The sequence below is a fragment of the Puma concolor genome, chromosome A1 (genome assembly GCF_028749965.1).
Source record: "Puma concolor isolate L17-30 chromosome A1, mPumCon1.1.hap2, whole genome shotgun sequence".
NCBI classification, from domain to species: domain Eukaryota; kingdom Metazoa; phylum Chordata; class Mammalia; order Carnivora; family Felidae; genus Puma; species Puma concolor.
The window spans coordinates 108,035,831-108,057,323 of NC_141667.1; the positions used below are offsets into that span (position 1 = coordinate 108,035,831).

Consider the following 21,493-nt stretch of genomic DNA (forward strand, 5'->3'; position numbering starts at 1 on the left):
TTATGATGCCAAAAATACACGTTTATTGTATGGATAGACATGTTTTGTGAAATATGACTTGATTATGATGATCGTGGTCTTTTAACTAATCACCAAATAGTGATTGGGAAAGTAATAATGATGTGTATTTTAAACTGATTTCTAAGAAAAACCTTCTGCATTTTATAGTTTCATGTCAGTGTCTTAAGCAGTCAGACAAGTGCATATTTTATGCCTGGGCTCAGAGAGCAGAATTAATGTGCTAGCTATAGCCCCGATGCTCTAGGATATGTTAAGCTTTTAATAGGCTAATCAAAGAGATGGAAGCGTGTGTTTTTGATTTACTTTTGGCCACTTGGGACGTCGTGCTAGACTCATAATCCTCCGGAGCCTTGAATATCTGGGTATGTCTGTCTATATGGTATATGGGATCAAAGTTCAGGGATTTGGGGGATGCAGTTGGAGTGCTGGAGGGGTTTTTGGAAAGGTGCCTTTTGATAATGTGTACTACAATTCCTGTCTTTGGTAATTTCTTTCCTTGTTGTACTAGAGGCAAAGAGAGTGAAAAAGCGCACTGAGAAGGAACAAGAGAGTGAGTTTCTTACTCTTGTTTTTATTTGAGCTGCCGGTGCAACGCGTTTGGGCCAAATGCCAACTGTCTGGGTCACACGCGTTTTATCCAAATAGATTTAGCGCTGCTGTCTGGAAATGGGCTGCTGAATGTTAACTTTAGGATCAACTCAACCAGGGCAGCTCAGACTGTTACCCTCTGTCTGGGTGAAGTGGGATGGGGGTGCAGAATGGACAAGGAAAGGGGAAACCGAACCATTGCTAGGAACTTTTAAAAGGACAGTGGAGTGTGATTTTCAATATTTTCTTTCATATTCAAATTTCTTGTGCTGATTTTCTTTTTTTTCCCTTTTTTTCTTTTTTCTTTTGTTTCTTTCTTTCTGTTTGTAGCTTATGTTGATTAGACCAAAATGTACGAATGACAGTTTTCTAAATTCATGACAGGGAAAGAAATGTAACATAAAACTGGTGTAGTTGAAGGAAATTGAGAAAATTAATTTTGGAAATAATAGTTTTCCTATGTTTCACCAAAGTGGTAACTACATTTCTGGTTTATATTAATTTCATGCTTAAAAATGATCATTGGTGTTTTGGATTTTTGTAGAATAGCATATAGAGGGAAATAACTTGATTTCAAACAAATCAAATTCATTCATCTGCCACAAATGGCAGCAAATGAAATCTCTCTTTGTGGTATTAATATTTTGGTGATACTCAAGGGGAAAAACCTCTAACCTCAAGACTTGAAATATTTTAATACTCTTCGTGTCTGGGCCACTATGTTTAAGATTAATTTCTACTCTTGTCTACTCTTACCACTTCCTCTTCATTTCCTTAGCAACCACTAGTAGCTACTAGTGGTTTAAGATGGACCTCTATGCCAAATCCTACCCTGTATATGACTTTTATGAGAAAATAAAGACAGCTAACATATTAAGAAAGTTAATAGCACCTTCTTGGGGGAAGAAGAAAAGGTGGAAAAGGTGGATAGCTCTCTTGGCTCTACCAAAAGACACTTGATTATCAACATTTTGTAATAGCCTCAGAAGAAAAAGTGTTTCTATTTTTCAGGAGAAAAGTTATAATACAGATAATATATATTTAACTTTCCATCTGGAAAAAAACAGTTTGGGACTATATGTGATTTAGGGCTTGATTTTTGTAGAATGATGTTTTGTGTTTTTGCTTTTGGCGCATTTGCTTTTCTTGATAGGTAAGTTTTGAGTGTGTTTAATTATACTTTTGGAAACTAATCTCACAAAGTTTATAAATGATCTGGGAACCTTTGTACTTACAGCTTAGCAGTATCCTTGGCATTCAGTAGATGACACTAAATGTTTGTTGAGAGAATAAATGGCAGATGAGAAGTTAATTTTCACATATAAAAGTTAAATATGTGAAGGGAGCATAGTATTGTTGGTTCCTCTGTGAAGACCAAATCAGCCTTAAAATAAACAACCAGAGTTAAAATGGATGAAAGAAGTTGCGTAGGATGTTGTACATGTTCTTTAGCTCCATAATAATAGTTCATGAGAGGAAATTATTACCTTGGCTACTCCCAGATCCCTTGAGTAGGAAGCAAAGATGATAGAGGAAAAAGACAAGTAAGTACCCTTCAACTAGGGAGACTACTAAAGGAGTCACTGTAGAGCAAGTTGTCTGATCTGATTTCTACTTAGCTGGTATAGCTTTGATCTGTGGAAGCAGGTAAGTGATCCCTTAACTTTAATGGCTGATACATTTGTGTTAGGGAAAAGAACATATGTGAAATCACAGTAAAATGGAAGTTTTCAAATTTAAAACATTTGTAAGCCCAGTTATCATGACCTAAATTCTTTATTATTTGCTCTAAAAGACAATACAATGGAATTGATTGATTTCTGTCATTATATTTAAGTATTCCACACATTGGTGGGAAAGAGGAACATGAAACTATATTTGAAGGAAGGCCTTTGAAAAGTGATGAGTCAGATAGGGAGGAGAGGGGGCTAATATTTATTTAGCCATTAAAGGGAAGTGTGTGGACAGTTTATATCATGTGTAATCTAATTTAATCTCTTCACAAGTCTTTGTAAAGTAGATACCATTATCATGGCTTTATTGATGAGGAAATAGATCCAGAGAGGTTAAGTAACTTGGAGTCAAGCCAGGACTCAAAGCCTTTGTGCTTTACACAACACAGTAACACTTCTCCTATATAATGTAAAGAGTTAATACATTATGATTTATGACCATTATGTAATATTTTAATGTTAGTGTGAATATTGGAAACTATATTTGAAAAAGTCAGTGCTTATCCATATTTGTTGATAATATCCAGATTAACCTCTGCAGCAGGTGTCAGAAAGTAGGTTAACCATTCATTTTTATTGTGTAGGTAACTAAGAGAGGTTGATATGTTAGTTGTTGTTGATTTTAGTTGAGCTTGGGCCAATTCATTTATTTACTATTTAAGTTCCTTCACTGGCACCTGAGGTGGGGAGTGAGGGAGCGTTTAAGAAAGGAGAAAGAAACTCACATTTATTGGGTGCCCATGTGCCAGATACTGTGGCTAGGGATGGAAACAAGATTGTCGCTTTGGTTTAACTTTGAAGCTCCTGCTCTTTCTACTATGCACCAAATGTGCTTTTTACTACAAGTCCTTAAATCAAATGTTAGTCTACTTCTGGCCAAGTAGTTACATACTACTTTTTCTCTCATTGCTACTGGCTTACTTAACTTGGGCGTTTACTGGACAGTGCTAATAATTGTAAGAGTGGAGGTTACAAAACTGAAGAGCAGGAAATTTCTCAAGGGCAAAATAGTTGTTCCCTAAACCCAGACAACTCTGTTTCTGAGCCCAGAAAAATGGGAAAAAAGAATGAAGGGTTCATACAAATATATCACCACTAATAGAAAATGAATTCAAATGTGTTAATTATATATTCCTTAAAGAAAAATTAAGGCATATGAGGTTCTCATTTAATGTCAGACATTATTAGGTAAAACGCTCTGAAAAAAATTAAAGCCCTGAAGGATGAATCTTGTTCAAGAAGTGACAGTTATACTTCAATATCTCATGGGAAGGTTTGGAGTATGGAAACTGTATTTAAGTAGATTAGGAATCAAGATAACTAGATTCTTTACTGCTATTGACTAATGGTGTGACTTAATCTCTCTATAGATTTTTGCTTGAGTAAGCATATGTCTTGCCTAAATCATTGTAGATAAAATTTTGAGATGAAACAATTATTGTGTATAAAGTTGCTTAAAATTATTCACATTAATTAATACCATTATTATGAATGTATTATTTAACAGTGGTTTTATGGAACTGCTATTGAATATTTAATTTAGAGTGCCTTAAATTGTACGTATGACGTGGTAGAAAGAATTTAGACTTTAGAGACAGATTACCTTCTGTATGACTCTTGCCTCTGCTGTTTTTTCACTATCTGACCACTATGAGCTTCAACTGCTTTATCTGTAAGCTGAGACCTGCATTAGTTATCAATTCTTGCAAAACAAAGCAAAAAAAGTCACCATAAATTTGGTGGCTTAACACAACACACATTTATTATCTCACAGTTTCTGTGGTTCAGGAAACTGGGCATGGCTTAGCTTTGTCCTGTGCTTCAGGATCTTTCAATGAAGATGCAGTCAAGATGTTGGCAAGGACTCAGATCATCAGAGAATGCTTGACTGGGGAGGGATCTGCTTCTAAACTCACATATTAGTGGGTAGGATTCAGTTTCTCACAGGCTATTACATTGAGGGCCTAAGTTCCTTGCTAGTGGTTATGTAAAGGCCACTCTCAGTGGCTTGCCATGTGAACTCCTCCAAAAGGCAGCTTGCTACATCAAAGCCAATAAGGGAGAGAGTCTATTAGAATGATAGAATCTAGTCTATTGATAGTCAGAATCTTTTGTAATATAATCACTGAAGTGATATTTTCTCAACATTCTATTGGTAGGATCAAGTTACTCAAGGGAAGAGGATTACACAAAAGTGGATATCAGGAGGCAGAATCTTTGGGGCCATCTTGCAGGCTGCCTGACATAGTGGTGATAATACCTACTTTATAAGATTGTTGTGATTATTAAAAGTAACATATATTTAAAGTTCTCTTTATTTTTGGTCTGACCTTAAACTACCTTTCTAGATGATACCTGTTAGTCTTCTCCATAGGAATCAAGCTTACTATTATTCCTAAAATGATTTTCCATTTTTTTCTTGCCATCTAGACTTTGTGGAATCTATTTCTTTAATTTGCAATGACTGCCCCTATCAGTTTCACTTGTGAAATTGTGTTCATCTTCCAGGGTCTATCCCAAATACCACTTTTTAAATAATATTTTCTTGACCCATCCTCCTCTAACTCAGAAATCATTTTCCTCATTTGATCTCCTCTTAACACTTTTTCATAACTTTATTATGGCATATGTCAGTCTGCCTTGAATTTTTTTCTTTGTTGTTTGGATTATGAATTCCTGAAGGGCAAGGATTGTGTTAATTTATTCTGTGTCCCCATATTGTTATAACATTTTTTAAAAAGTTTATTTATTTTGGGGAAGGGGGAGGACAGAGAAAGAGAAGGAGATAGTGAGAGGGAGAGACAGAATCCCAAATAGGCTCCACCAGCACAGAGCCCAGTGAGGGGCTCAATCTCATTCTGAGATCATGACCTGAGCTGAAATCGAGAGTTGGTGCCTTAAAATGAATGAGCCATCCAGGCACCCCTGTTATAACATCACTTAAAAAAAACAGTAAAGCAATATTTGTTGATTAATGAATAAGTTTTTCCAAGATTCAGCAATGTAATAACTTGTAGAGACAGATAGAGAGAGTTTTCAATGGTTGTGGTTGTTTTATATATTTTAATAACCAATATTTCTAGCACCATAGGGAATGAAGTAGTCTACGTAAGTTAATTTTCCAGTTAACTACAAATATCCTTTCATATACATGAAGTGATTTTCTTTTAGTCACTAAATAGTGATTCATTTATTTACTCTTTTTTTAACCAACAAATATGTAAACATTTATTATATAATCCTATACGCTAGGAATTTGGGATGAAAATCTTTCTGATACTTTTTGTGTTCTTCTCTGTACTAGTAGTAAGTTACCTTAGTAAAAGTAATTTATTCTTTAAATCCTGACTCAGACAGTATTTTGAATATCAGATATTGAGCTATAATACAGTCATATACATAATAGGAACTGTTGAACTAGTTAAGGACCATTTGCCTCTACCCCAAAGTGTATTACTTTGGTTGGGGTTCTACAACTAATTTTTAGTTTTCCTTTCTTTTTTTCACTTTTGTGCTGTTAGTGAGCTAGTTTCTTAGTCCCTTTGCTATTTTCTTCTTCTAAACTACTATGTTCTAGGATATCAGGTAGTCACATATGCTCATGTTCTGTATAAAATGTAAATTCATGGACTGTGAGTGAGGGTGTGAGTCAAAAGGAAGGTGCATGAGATAGAATAGGACATCTCTTGTGATACCTGAAATGAATTTTTAAAAATTCTTTGCAGAAGATGAATTTCTTTTCTTTTCAGTTACATTCTAGATAGTTGAAGTTGTCTCATATGTGTTGCTTTTTTTAAATTTTTTTTTTAACATTTATTTATTATTGAGAGACAGAGCATGAGCATGGGAAGGGCAGGGAGAGGAGGAGACACAATCTGAAGCAGGGTCTAGGCTCTGAGCTGTTAGTTAGCACAGAACCTGATACAGGGCTCGGACTCACAAACCATGGGATTATGACCTGAGCTGAAGTCGGACATTTAACTGACTGAGCCACGCAGGCGCCCCTCATATGTGTTTCTTTTTAAGTCATATAAGACTTCTAGATAAAGTCAAGGGTTATAGTAAATATGTTTCAAATTTTTACAAATTTAGTTTGTACTAGTGTCTGAGTGTTCACAGATAGCTGCTACATGTCACTATGTATTTGTGGATCTACTCTAAGAAAAAATGATAAGTGCCTCATAAAGCAACAAATCAATCTCTGAATATGAGTGTGCTAAAAAAGCACATTAAGGAATGGGATCATATACTGTTTATCACTTACATAATGAACTTTGATTTTGAAGTCACGGTACCTTTTATTTTATCAAAAGGACGTTTAGTCACTGTACTCACACGTTGTTTTCTTCAAAGTTCAAAAAAAAGAATTTTTATGATTCCACTTCACATTCCTTCTTTGATTATTAAGTAGCTCTGGCATTGTTCTGCTTACGATTTAGGTTTCTAATTGTTTAGTCTTGTGAATGTTTATTTAGACTATAAAGAACAACAATGATCTAATTTAACTATATTAAGTCATTTGGTAGTCTTTGTCCTTTGGCAAGCATTCAGCAATATAGTTCTGTCCATACAAGATATTTTTCATTTAACATAATTTTTTTTTTTGTTTTTCTAGGTTAAAAAATGGCCATACTATAGTAACTAATCAGCCAAATGCTTTGCTTATGAAAATTTTACCATCATTGTTTTTTTTCCTTTTGGATTGAGAAAATGAACCCAGATATAGAAGAAAGTACGAGATGTTGGAAAAAAGTACCTGTTAAGCAGTGGAACATCTAATAATTAATTTGCAAGAAATTTTAAAGAAATAAAATTGTTATGCTTCGATTTTGGTATGATATTGACTCTCTAGCACATAGGTAGCCCTCCAAAAAAATCATCCAATTTTCTAAATTATGGAAATTTTGTGGAAGACGTTGACCTGGATTTTGAGCCTCATCATGGCTTCATCGGAATGTCATAGTGACCACAGACTTTCATACAGTTCTCAAGGTAGGAGTCCTGCTTTTGAAAGTGACAAAAAATTTTGCTGCTAATTTGACAAGAAAAGATTCTGAATATTTAGTTTGGGTGAACATTTTCTTTGGGATATATAGTGATAGGAATGGAGGCCTACTGCATCAATTCAGTGCTAGTTTCATAAATCTTAAGGGCTCTAAGTGGACTGTTTATAACTTATACTAGCATTTAGCATTCAGTGTATTTTAGAGTTGACTGGTCTTTCTTAGAAGATAATAGACCCAGGCCTTTTCTCCTTTTGAATCCTAAACTTTAATAAGCTCATTTGTTGCTAGGAGTTACAGGCAAGGTCATGTTCAAAAGAAATCCAAAGATTTATGCAATTATAAAAGAGCAAGAAACCAGACATATTCTGATACAAGATCCTTCTAAAATGGACCTTTAGTGGAAAAATGCTTTCCAAACTGAAGAATTCTGATATGAGGACTAGAATCTGAGTAAAAGAGTAAAAGTGGTAGGAAGTTCAACTTTTCAAACTCTAATCCATGGATCTCTGATTTTGAATCCATGAAATTGAACTTTATATCATAGAAAAGATCTTAACAGAGGTCCCAGGAATGAATAACATTTTGTTTTCCATCATCACGTCTAATCTTTATAGAATTATTGGCAGAATACCTTTTTGATTCCCCTCCCATAAATCTATAGGAACTGATGATTTTTTGGTACAGATGAGCCAGATTTTCAAGGCTATTTTGGATTGATGTCTGTGTCTAGAAGTCCTATATGTATGTAATGTAGCTTCTCAAAGTGTATTAATAAATCCATAACATTTAGCATGAATTCTTATTTATAAGAAGTGAACAATATTGTCTTTTAATTTATTTCTATTTGGTCATAGTCTCATGGGAGTTTATATTTGTTGGGAACTCCACGTATAGACAACGAGGCAACAGACAGACATTTGGTTTTCCTTTGTGGTAAACCTCGCTAAAGAAAGATGTGGTTAAAAAGGTAGATTGGAAATATTAAGTACACCTAAATGAGGAAAACATATTTAATATCCTCCAAATTTCTTTTTGTCAATCTGATGAATTTTTAACAGCTTTATTGCAGTACAATAAATATATAATTTACTTATTTAAAGTGCACAATTCAGTGGTTTATAGTATATTCACAGACTCATATAACCAATTCTAGAATCAGTCAATTTTACTACAATCAATTTTAGAATATTTTCAACACTCCAAAAGAAACCCTGTGCCCATTAATAGTCATTCCCAAACTCTCTTCAAAGTACTCTCCACCCCAGCCCTAAGCAGCCTACTTAGGCTACTTCTGTCTCTAGAGATATTCCTACTGAATACTTCATACAAAAGGAATCATATAATATGTGGTCTTTTGTGACTGGTCCCTTCTACTTAGTATAATATTTTTAGAATGTTAATTAACTTTGATAATGAAGGCAGTCATTATGAAGGTTCATTCATGTCATACTATGTATCAGTACTATGCAGAATAACATTCCATTGTGTGAATATACCCCATTTTATTTATTCATTCATCAGTTGATGAATATTCAGGTTATTTCTCCCTTTTGGCTATTATGAATAGTGCTGCTATAAACAGTCATGTACAGGTTTTTGTGTGGATATGTTTTCATTTCTCTCGGGTAAATACCTAGGAGTGGAATTGCTGGGTCAGATGGCAGTTCCATGTTCAACCTTCTGAGGAGCTTCCAGACTTGTTTTCCAGAGTGGCTTCTGTATTTTCCAACTGATGATTAAAAAAAAAAAAATTTCTACAAGGCTGTAGAAATTCAATATTAACTTTTTTGGATAACTTTCACAAACATTTTATCCAGGCTAAATTCTATTCTTTTAAATGTGTGTACTTTTTCACTGTTATTTATTTCAATATAAAATATTCATATTTCCTATAGAATTTAGTTTTTAGAATCCACTAAAAAATAAATAGAAAAAAGAACAATAGTCCTTCAAACTAATTTTAAAATGATGTTATTTTGAGGAATAAATGGAACTTAATTCATCATTAGATTTTAAACTTCATCTTGTTTAATATAACAGTTTTTGTTCATACTTCTCACATATAATGATGCATAGTTTTGACTGAAAGAGTTTTTGTTGTTTATACTGCCACTTCTTTGTTCTGTTAAATTTTCTTTTCTTCCATGTGTTTTTTCTGGATTCTCTGCCTTGTGATTACAAAGAGGAATTCCTGACTTATCTAGAACACTACCAGCTAACTATTCCAATAAGGGTTGATCAAAATGGAGCTTTTCTCAGCTTTACTGTGAAAAATGATAAACACTCCAGGAGAAGACGGAGTATGGACCCTATCGATCCACAGCAGGCAGTATCTAAGTTATTTTTTAAACTTTCAGCCTATGGCAAGCACTTTCACCTAAACTTGACTCTCAACACAGATTTTGTGTCCAAACATTTTACAGTAGAATACTGGGGAAAAGATGGACCCCAGTGGAAACATGATTTTTTAGACAACTGTCATTACACAGGATACTTGCAAGATCAACGTAGTACAACTAAAGTGGCTTTAAGCAACTGTATTGGGTTGGTAAGTAGATGTTATAATTTTTTAGTTTCTGATGGGGAAATAAATTTACAATGTAAATGTCTTTCCTCAGATTAATAATATATAAAGAAATGGTTTAAGTAGGGAAGGTAACAGTCTTATTATTATTATTATTATTTTTGTTATTTCTGCCGCCTTTGCTTTTTATAGTCCTTTTGGTAATGTTTGCATTGACCTTTCAAAGTAAGGACAATTTCTAAAACCCTATATTATTTGTAAAATGAATTGAGTACATAGCAGTGTTAGGCTTTATATATAAAACAATTTTTTTGAATAAGAATAAGGTATCCAAAATAAATCTGTTTTGAAACTTTTCATATATTAAAATGACACTTGCTATTAAATATGATAGAAAAATGCTGTTCCTCGTTATCAACACTGCTCTCTGTGTTTGGCATCAACACTAAGTATGCCACTGATAGTTTTAACAGCATGGTGAAATGAACCAATTTGAGATTTAGGAAAAAAAAATCAATTCCATTGTGAGACGTGCTGGCAGAGAGTGATGGGGATATGAAGGGGAGTTAGGACATAGAGGAGATAATGAAGGTCCATGTAAGAACTGTGCCCCTGGGAATACACAGCAAAGAATGAATTTAAACCACATTTTGGAGAGAAAATGCAGAGGATTTGTGTTTTCCTAATGTTTTCTTCCCATACATTAGTATGATTCCTAATAAGACATATAGTACATAGTAGGTATTTAATAATATGTTTAAAAATTGAGATAAAATTGAACTGGGTGTGGGATGAAGGAGTGAAAGTAATTGAAGGTGGCGGAGGCTTCTTTTTTGGGTGACAGATATATGAATTATACTAGTTAAGAAAGGGAACGCCACTGGAGCGCTGGATTGGAGAGGAGTGTGATATAGTAAATGTGAGGAATCGGAAGAAATAGGGTTGAAGATGTCTAAATGACATTTGGGAAGTACAGCTCTGAAATTTAGGAAAGAATTTAATTCTGGAAGCAAGTAATTTGAGAGTCATTAAGTGACTGTGAAATTGTGAAAGATGTTGTTTGAGGAGTCAAAAGGGAGGATAAAGTTGAAAATGGAAATTCTGCTACACTTAAGGGGATAGCAGAGTGTCACCCATGTATTCTTCATCCTTTAGTAAGACTTTCTGTTTCTCATTCTTTTCCCCTCTATTTGTTAATACCTGTTTGCTTTACTTTGCTTCCTATTGAAACTGCATGGCCCATGTTGACTAACTTTGATTACTGAAGATGTGATCTGCCAGGTTTGTCCACTGAAGTCACTATTTTCTCCTTGGCAACTAATAAGGAATTTCTGAGCAGATACTTTGAGACTATGTAAATATCTTGTTTCTCATCACACTTTTACCCACCAAACTTAGTAACTCACACCTTCATTCTTATTTTACATTATGTTACATTTTAAATCAAATATAATATGTAAACAGGGTTTTTTTTTTTGTTTTAAATCCCACTTTTTAAATAAGCTCCACGCCCGTGTGGGGCTTGAACTCACATCCCTGAGATCAAGCGTCAGCATGCTGTATTGACTGATCGAGCCAGGGGCCCCCTCAAAAGCCCTTTTAACCAATTCTGTTTTTTTTTTTTGATTAAAATTTTTTTTCATGTTTATTAATTTTGAGAGAGAGAGAAAGAGCACACACCTGTGTGTGAGAGGGGAAAGGCAGAGAGAGACCGAGAGAGGAGAGAATCCCAAGCGGACTTCAAGCTGTCAGTACAGAGCCTGATGCATGGCTCTGTCTCATGACCTGAGCCAAAATCAAGAGCTAGTGCCCCAACTCAGGTGCCCCAACCAATTCTGTTTTTTAATTGTTCTATATAAAATAATATCAATGTAGAGATCATTAGTGTCTTCTAATCATATTTCCTCACCCATTGTTTCATCATTACAATCCTTGCACCATAAAGACAATTCCTAACATTATTGTTTGTCAGTTCAAAATATTGTCACATTTAGTTTTCTTTATATATTTGGGCCATGGCTTTCTTTTCTAGCTTTTATATTTCTAGAGTTTCTAACTACTGTTATTTTGTCTTATTGTAAAAAAAAAAAATAATGATTTCTTTACCAAATGATCAATATTATCCATTTTATTAGACCTTGTATCTATTGCTTGGAATATATCCCATTCTTCTTTGGAGGCATTTTTCTCTTGGAATCTACTGGTTTAATTAATTTTTTGAGTTACTGTGCGTATCTCATCTTGGGATGCTTCTTTCCTCGTTAGTTCTATGTCTTACTCTTTTTGAGTTTACATCATGATTTTATTGGAGAACATCTTCAAGTAATTACCTCAGAAAATGTGTCTGGGAAGTAAAATTTCTGAGTCCATTTGCCTATTTGAAGGTTACTGTTGCTTTTGTGTTTGGTTAATAATTTAGCTGGATGTGGAATTCTAGTTTCAAAAATCATTTTTCTTTGGAACCATGAATGGTGGAATTGGGAAAGGGAAATATGGGGCATCCAATTTATGATATGACTTTATGTCTTAGGGAAAGATTTAAAGATCTTTAAAAAAATTAGCATTGATTCATTTTGGGTGACAGACATCTGCTTCTTGTTCTTTTCTTTTTTTTTTTCCCTAAGAATTTTCCTCAATGAAGGTGATATGTGATATGATCTTCTCTTTATCCTTTCTATTTCAAGAATTTTATTAATGTGGTAAGCTATGGGTCTTGTTTCCTTATCCTTACTTCATATTTAATGGATGCTTTCAATGTAAAGACAGACACTCCTTCAGCTTAGAGAAATTGAAAAAAAAATTTCCTTAGTATTTTTCTTAAGATTCTTGTTTCCTACCCCCTGCATTTTTGTAGTTGGTTCTTTACTTCCCTTGTCCTTCTCTTTTTCCATGTTTTTCTTTTTTGTGCTAAGTTCTATGTATGAGATTTATCCAGTTTTGCCTTCTTTTCCTTCAGTTGATTTAAAAATTACAAGCAGTCATGGTTCTAATTTTCAAGAGATTTCCCTTTTTGATTGTTCCTTTCTTTACATTTTATTCTTATTTCTTAGCTATGCCTAGAGTTGTTTTTCTGCATTTTCCATTATTCATTCATCCACACACCAAATATTTATAAGTAACTATCATGTATAATAGACACTGTTCTAGGTGCTAGGAGTACGACAGTGAACAAAGGAGAAATCCCTATCATCACAAGACTTGTATTCTCTTGGAGAAGATACACAATCAGATAAGTAGATAAAAATCACAGTATGTTGGATAATGATAAGTTCTCAGGTAGAAAAAATAGTGAGTAAAGACCTAAGGAAAATGAGGAAGGGAAGCTGACATCCAAAGAATAGGATTTCCAGGTGGAAATCTTCAAGTACAAAGATTTGATCTAAGAGTGTTTGGGGGACAGCAAGATTGCTCAGGCTGGAACTCAGTGAAAGAGAGGAAGTGTAATGGAAGGTGAGGTTAAAAAGAGAACTGGAGGCCAGATGGTAGGTTTTAGAGGACACAGTCAGGATAAAATCCATGACTCCAAGCTTCAGGCCTGAGCAACTAGAAGAATAAAGCAGCCATCAGTTGAGATGAGAAAGACTCAGGCATTTACTGAGATGGAAAAGCTGTAGGAGGACAAGATTGTGGGGTGATATATATCAATGAGTTCAGTTGGACATGTTAAACGTGAGGTGTTGTATAAGATGGTGGGTATACAAGCCTGGAATTTGGCAGAGAAATGTGAATTATGGAGTTATAAATTTTGGAGTCATCAATATATAGATGGCATTTAAAGCCAGGAGGTTATATGAAATTGCTTGGGGTGGGGAATAATATAGATAGAATAAAGAAGAAGTTAAAAAAAAAAAGTGGTTTAAGGAAATGAACCTTTGGACACTCCAGGAGGTTAGGGAGCTCAGAAAGATGTGGAGGAGACCAAAAAGCATAGTGGAGTAAGAAAGTTGAAGGAAAGCCAGGCAAGAATCCTAGAAGCTAAGAGAAGGAAGTATTTCAAGAGAAAAATGCTGCATTGGATTTATCAATGAGGAGGTTGTTGGTGACCTTGACAAAAGCAGTGCTGAAGTCATAGTGGCATTTAAGGAAAACAGAGAAAAGAGTACATACATAATTATTTTAAAGACTTTAGGAAAAGTAAGAAATGATCAGTGACTACAGGTATGAATGAGTTCAGAGGAGGTTATGTTTTGTTTGATAAAGGTGGGAATGATTATGTGGAGAAAAGGAAAATTTCTCTAGTGATGTCCTTGATAGGTGAGAAGGGATGGAATCATAAATAGAATCACTGTCCTTAGTGATTAGGAGAGTAGACAGTTCATCCATAATAAGAGGAAATAAAATAGATTATATGGACATGAGATGCAGGCAGGTGGGTATTTGTGTTGTAGGACTTTGCAGGAGGTTGTATGATGTTTAATGGAATGGAACATGGCAAGATGAGGTATTAGGGGATTAAGAGGTATTAGGGGATTAAGAAAGTATAGAATGTTTATCCAGGTGAGCAGGATACTGAGTGTATTAGAGAAACATAGTATAATTGCCTTGATGCATTAAGAGCACAGTTGAGATTATGGTTATGAATTTGGAGTGAGACTACTCAGCGTCTTGATGTATCTTTCAGTGGGCAAATGAGGCTGCAAGCTTGCAGGCCCAGAGTAGCAAAACTGATCTAATCAGAGTTGTGGTGTAGCCAAATAAATTCTGTGAAGGGAGAAAAGGGCAAGGCAATTGAAGGTGGAACTGAAGATGGATTAAGAGGGAAATGAGGACATTTAGTGGGTGGAGGATAATGAAAAGGTGGTGGGATCATTGGGTTCTGGTGGGTGTAAAAGGACTATCTCTTGGAAGGGAGGTATTAGAGGGACAGTGCTGGAAAGACAGAAGGATGTGATACTTGAAATTGAGATTTGGGCAGGGTTGCAAGTATTGAAAATACTGAACTCTAGGGTTGTACTGTGGGTCCAAATGCCTAAGATAAAGTGAATGACAAGATATTTGTTGAACGGGTTAAGGAATTGAGACAGCAATGGGTGAACAGACCATCTCTGTCAGTAGCCCTTAACCTGGGGCCCATGAATGGAATTCAAGGGGTTTGTGAACTGGACTGGGGAAAAGTGACATCTTTATCTTTACTAATTCTTCACTGAAGTTTAACATTTCCTTCAATTATGAATATAGGTAACAAACCAATAAAGTAATAGTTCACCTCAATAAAAATTATAGATATTTTCATATCATGTTACAGTTTTTGTAGGTTCTTCAAAGTACTATTTATGTTAATCACTATTACAAAATTATGATAGCCATTAGATCCGCTACACATCTTCTTATTTAAAGTCTTACAAAAAGCCATGTGTGTTCCTATAGTACATTTTAAAAATATTTTGATAATGGTATTTTACTACAACTGGTTTTCTTTATAATCCTATATATTTTTTTCTATGCTTACAATTTTATTCTGAGAAGTAACCCCTAGTCTTTACCACCACTAGACTTCTAAAGTGATCTGGGGCACACACACAGAATTTTAAGAACTGGTGACTTAAGATACTGAAATCAATGATTATTTCAGGAATGGTATTGCAGAGAGTGATTGATCCAGAAGCTAAAATCTTCAAGAAATGAGGAAAAATGACTATGGGTCAGTAAGTAGATAACTGCACCTAATGGAGGAAGAAGGTGATGGCATGAGATTGGAAGCTGGTGAGGGGTTTTTTGTTTTGGAGGCGGGAGAGAGCAGGGATTGTTTAGAAATGGCAGTGAATCACAAGGACACTTACCCTAACTCCAAGTCCAATAGGAGGCAGGTAGGAGAGAAAGTGTAGGATCCACCATTCCAGAGGATTACAGGGAAGAAAGAGTGTCGTTTAGAGAGATTCAGGTGTTTGAGCAAAAAGAAGTGAATATTCACAAATGCAGCTGAGGGTGTTTGAGGAGGCACAGTGGATGTGTTTTAAATGGCGAAAGGGGAGAGTAGGATACGAGATCTGAAAACATGATGCACATAACCATATGGGGACTAGAATCCAGGGGTTGGGTCTTGGGCTTCTTGTAGGGTCTGTGTTGTCAGGGAAAGAGGACATGATGATTTTGATCCTGATGGCCTGAGGCAGACAGTGTAGGGATGAGTGGGGATGCTGAGGGAAGTGAGAGCAGGGCTCTTGCTAGGCACGTGCAAATTACTGGGACCCGCACTTAATTCAGGTCCTCCATCTTCTACCCTCAAACACCTTTCTAAGTTCAAAATCATTTTTCCTTTTCTTCCCTCTAGCCACAGTAGCTCTTTGCTATATTCTGTATGCATGCTTATATATTGCCTTTGTGTTCGCCATTCCCACTGTCTGATCTGGTCTTTCATAAGATTGCTCCTTTAATTTTGTTCAGTTTCTGTCCAGATATCACCTTATTAGAGAGGATGTCCCTGACCATCTTAAGCAGTATGTATACTTCCTTCACTTCTGATTACTCTCTGTCTTCTTACACTGCTTTATTATTTTTTCTTAACATTTAACACTACCTGATTGGTCATTTATCTGGTGAATGAATTCCTTTTGTCTAGCTCCTTCCACCAAAATGTAAGCTCCATGTAAGTTGAATGGTTGCCCCAGTGAGGCAGTAGAGCCTTGTGTTAACGATGTCAGGTCTCGAATCACAGTAGCCATATCCCAGTCATGGCCAATTATTTACTCAATGATCTTATTCTATATACTTCAATTTCCTTATTCATAAAATGAAGACAATTATGACAAAAGTCTTGTAAGGTTGTTTTGAGGTTTAAGTGGAACACACACACACATGCACACACACACACGTGTGTGTGTGTGTGTATAAACTGTATATATGTATTTATATAAATGTGTGTGTCCGTATATGTGTGTGTGTGTGTGTGTGTGTGTGTGTGTGTGTATGAACTGTGTATTTATAGAGAGAGTAAGAGCAGTATCTGATACATGGTAGGCATTTTAGAATGGTTAGCCATTATTATAATGTTGCTCTCTTATTAGTCACCCTGAAAGGGAAATAAAGATCTGACTGCTTCTGTGGTGGCTACAAAACAAACAAACAAACAAACAAACAAACAAAAAAAAAAACTGCATCTCCACCACGTAGAATAGTACTTGCCTATGTGATAGGCACTCAGATCATCTTTGGTGAAAGAAAGAAAAAGTAAAGTCAGAAACAACTCTCAGAGGGTAAGGGGATTATACTATAATGGCTAAGAATCCAAGCACCGAAGTCAATTGAATGAGTTGGTTACTTAACTTTGTTCAGTCTCTGTTTCTCATCTGCAAAGTCGAGCTGATAGTAGTACTTACTTCAGAGAACTGTTAAGGTTAAATGAGATAATGAGTATAAACATCTCCCAGAGTACGTAACACAAAATCTCTGGATTTTTTTTCCAGAGTCTTTCCATTCTTGAAACTAGAGATTTTGTTTACTTACCAGGCTTCTGACTCTGTTTTTCCCCAGCAACCTGAACTTCTTGTCTGGGACCTTTCAACATCCTTCTGCCCACAGTTTAGCATGATAAGATTTTAGTGCTCCACCCTTTGTGGGCAGTACTCTCCAACCCCACTTCGTACACTCCTCTCTTATAAAAACTTCTTAAACATGCCCTCTTTTCTGCAGGAACCATGCTTGCTCAGTTTGCTACCACGCTGTTAATCTTCTTAGTAATGTAATTCATGCTCAGGTATTAGAGTTTGTTAATGGCATATTATGTTAGGCCTGTCAGTATTTGCACTTAATTTAGGGACTAATACACTTAAAGTAAAGCAAACAATGGTGAAAATAACATGAAGTACCTAATCCCTGTTTTTTTGTTTTTTGCATTCCTTAGCTCATTTCGTGGGTGCCTGCCAACTTCATCTATAAATTAGAGCAGTTCTGATTATGTCTTATCTTTCTTTCCAAGCATGTGGTACTTAACATGAATTTCCCTAAACACAATCATAGAGGTTTAGATTCAAAGGAACCTTAGAGATTATCTGGACCAGAGATTTCCAGCTTTTTTCTTTTTAAAACAGCAAAACCCTCTCCTCAAATGAAATGTTATGTGGAAACATACTATATAGATTAATAAAAGCACAGCCAATTGCTGAGCCCAGGAATCCAAGCCCTATAGGTCTCCCTTTGTTGTCTGGGGCAATCCCCTGAGGGCACTTTCCTGAAACCCTTAGGGCTCCCCAGAGTGCTGTTTTAAAACCACTAATTTACACCAACTCTTTCATTTTTCCAGCCGAGGAAATACACCCAGAGAGTTTGTGTTTTATCCAGTGTTACAGGATAAATTAGTTGGATTAAGAGCAGTCTTCACATGTGCCATGTTTAAGAAAACACTATTGGACCATTATGGAAGGTCTTATTTCTAATGCAGATAACTTTTTCTATCTCATTTCTTTTAATCAGCCAACTTTTATTTGGTGTTCATACTACATAGGAGATACTTTCTATGACTGTAACTGATATAAAGAATTATATCAGTGAGACACAACCCCTGCCTTCAAAAAGCAAATAGTACATTTGGGAAGATAAAATATGCAGTAGAAATGTTATACCAAATTTAAATATAGCTTCAATACTTGAAATGTAGCAAGGAAGTGTGGAATTAATTATAAAGAATGATACCAATAATAAGCTCTTTTGGAGCTCAGAAGTGGGTGCTGCTACTTCATTTGGACTAGAGAAAGTTTTAAAAAGGAGCTGTGGTTGAGCTCTGTACTTGGCTACATAAATAGGTGTAAGGAGGATGTCATATGAACAAGAGCAAAGCTCCTGTGAATTGCAGCTCCTACATTTATCTCTATATAATGCTGGGGAGGTTCTTAACCTCTGAGCCTGTTACTTGGTCTGCAAAATGGGGATATATCAGATGTATATCAGTTAAGTACATATTAAGTGGTGTAACATAAATCTTAAAATGTCAGTAGTTTATCACAATAGAGATTAATTTTTCCCCTATATTGGTGTTTATGTTGGACAGCTTTCCATGAAGTCACTCAGTGACCCAGATTGCTTCTCTTTCAGCGTCTGCCTTCTGTGGGTAGTTTTTCAGAAAGAGTAGAGAATTCTCCTGGGTAAGGTTTTCACGGGCTGGGCTTAAAAGTGGTGTATAGTATCTGCCTGTTTTCCATTGGCCAAAACTTGAACGGAGCTATACCTGAACACAGAAGATGTGGTGCACAATTTGGAAAGGAAACAAGTTTTAGTGAACACAAAGAGGTCTTTGCTTCATCAGAGTTTTGGGGAAGATTGGAGGAAATATATGTGTCATGTTTAGTACAAGGCATGGGAGCATGTAGAAGAATTTAAATGTCCTTTTTAAAGTATAGGTAAATTTATAGAAGGTCCTGCTAGGTACAGATAATCCACTAAATTTCTATTAACATGCATTGTAACTTCTTTTCGGAGAGATATCAACTTATTTTTGACTCTTGTTAATAAATGATAATTAATATTTAAAATGATCCTTCCTGGTAAATTCTTTGTTTCTTTTTCTTTTAGCATGGTGTAATTGCCACAGAAGATGAAGAATATTTTATTGAACCATTAAAGAATACCACAGAGGATTCCAAACATTTTAGTTATGAAAATGGCCATCCTCATGTTATTTACAAAAAGTCTACCCTCCAGCAACGACATCTGTATGATCACTCTCATTGTGGGGTTTCAGGTGAGTGAGTGTGTGGTTTTTTACAAAGTCTATTGTATTGTATTGCCACTCTCTTTCTTCTGACACTATGGTAAGTGAGGTTAATAATAAGTGTAAATAGGAATTTGGGCAATTAGAATGATAATGGCCAGAGTTCTTTTAAAAGATGTCACCTATCCAAATGCCATAGGATTTCACTCATTTGGAATTTTCTCTTTCCAGCTCTCTCTGCCCCTACCCCACTTGCACTCACACGCACTCTCTCTTGCTCTCTCTCTCTCTCTCTCAAATTAAATAAATAAACATTAAAAAAATAAATAAATAAAATTGAAGAAATGTCTTAAAAGAAAAAAAAAGAAACATACAGCAGGGACATTAGTGGTCAAAAAAGGCTTCATGGAGGAAGTGACTTCTTTTTTTAAAATTTTTTAAATTTACATCCAAATTAGTTAGCATAAGGTGCAACAATGATTTCAGAAATAGATTCCTTAATGCTCCTTACCCATTTAGCCCATCCCCCCTCCCATAATCCCTCCAGTAACCCTCTGTTCTCCATATTTAAGAGTTTCTTATGTTTTGTCCCCCTCCCTATTTTTATATTATTTTTGCTTCCCTTCCCTTGTGTTCATCTGTTCTGTGTTTTAAAGTCCTCATATGAGTGAAGTCATATGATATTTGTCTTGGACTAATTTCACTTAGCATAAGCGAAATTGCATCCATGTAGTTGCAAATGGCAAGATTTCATTCGTTTTGATTGCTGAGCAATACTCCATTGTATATATATATACCACATCTTCTTTATCCATTCATCCATCAATGGACATTTGGGCTCTTTCCATATTTTGGCTATTGTTGATAATGCTGCTATAAACATTGGGGTGCATGTGTCCCTTCCAAACAGCATACCTGTATCCCTTGGGTAGATAACTAGTAGTGCAATTGCTGGGTTGTAGGGCAGTTCTATTTTTAATTTTGGGGGGAACCTCCATACTCCTTTCCAGAGTGGCTGCACCAGTTTGCATTCCCACCAGCAGTGCAAAAGATAACTTCTTTCTCCGCATCCTCACCAACATCTGTTGTTGCCTGAGTGGTTAATGTTAGCCATCTGACAGTTGTGAGGTGGTATCTTATTGTGGTTTTGATTTGTATTTCCCAGATGATGAGTGATGTTGAGCATTTTTTCATGTGTCAGTTGGCCATCTGGATGTCTCCTTTGGAGAAGTGTCTTTTCATGTCTTTTGCCCATTTCTTCCCTGGATTATTTGTTTTTAGGGTGTTGAGTTTGATAAATTCTTTATAGATTTTGGGTACTAACACTTTATCTGCTGTGTCATTTGCAAATATCTTCCCCCATTCCATCAGTTGCCTTTTATTTTTGCTGATTGTTTCCTTCGCTGTGCAGAAGCTTTTTATGTTGATGAGGTCCAAGTAGTTAATTTTTGCTTTTGTTTCCCTTGCCTCTGGAGACTTGTTGAGTAAAAAGTTGCTGCAGCTGAGGTCAAAGAGGTTTTTGCCTGCTTTCTCCTTGAGGATTCTGATGGCTTCCTGTCTTACATTTCATCTATTTTGAGTTTATTTTTGTGTATGGTATAAGAAAGTGGTCCAGGTTCACTCTTCTGCATGTCGCTGTCCAGTTTTCCCAGCACCACTTGCTGAATAGACTTTCTTTATTCCATTGGATATTCTTTCCTGCTTTGTCAAAGATTAGTTGGCCATACGTTTGTGGGTCCATTTCTGGGTTCTCTATTCTGTTCCATTGATCTGAGTGCCTGTTTTTGTGCCAGGAAGTGAATTCTCAGCTGGGGCCTGAGGGAGAAAGAAGGTAGCTGTGCACAAGTGGAAGAAATGTGGGTAAAGTGTTCCACATAGAGGAAATAGCATTTACAAAGTTTCTGAACAAACAGAGAGAATGTCACATTGCAGTCATTACCAGTTCCTATAACAGGATACATATTAGAATGTGGGCTGC

General features: G+C 35.6%; 2 protein-coding genes across 7 annotated transcripts in view; both read left to right on the forward strand.

Annotated features, from left to right (window-relative positions):
• The window catches only part of CENPK (centromere protein K), a 59,548-nt gene extending 52,480 nt beyond the window's left edge, over nucleotides 1-7,068 (forward strand). The window contains exon 12 of the mRNA XM_025924191.2: nucleotides 6,958-7,068. Coding sequence (XP_025779976.1) covers nucleotides 6,958-6,962 — 5 coding nt within the window. The 3' untranslated portion in view covers nucleotides 6,963-7,068. The remainder of the gene's footprint in view (nucleotides 1-6,957) is intronic.
• A 126-nt stretch (nucleotides 7,069-7,194) lies between these two features.
• ADAMTS6 (ADAM metallopeptidase with thrombospondin type 1 motif 6) overlaps nucleotides 7,195-21,493 on the forward strand; it is a 299,671-nt gene continuing 285,372 nt past the window's right edge. For all 6 annotated transcript variants that reach the window (XR_015248856.1, XM_086699957.1, XM_025924199.2 and 3 more), the window contains exons 1-3: nucleotides 7,195-7,334; nucleotides 9,532-9,896; nucleotides 19,377-19,545. Coding sequence is in view for 5 of the 6 variants with exons in the window: in XM_086699957.1 (XP_086556083.1) it covers nucleotides 7,238-7,334; nucleotides 9,532-9,896; nucleotides 19,377-19,545 (631 nt within the window). In the remaining variant the exon portion in view is untranslated. The remainder of the gene's footprint in view (nucleotides 7,335-9,531; nucleotides 9,897-19,376; nucleotides 19,546-21,493) is intronic.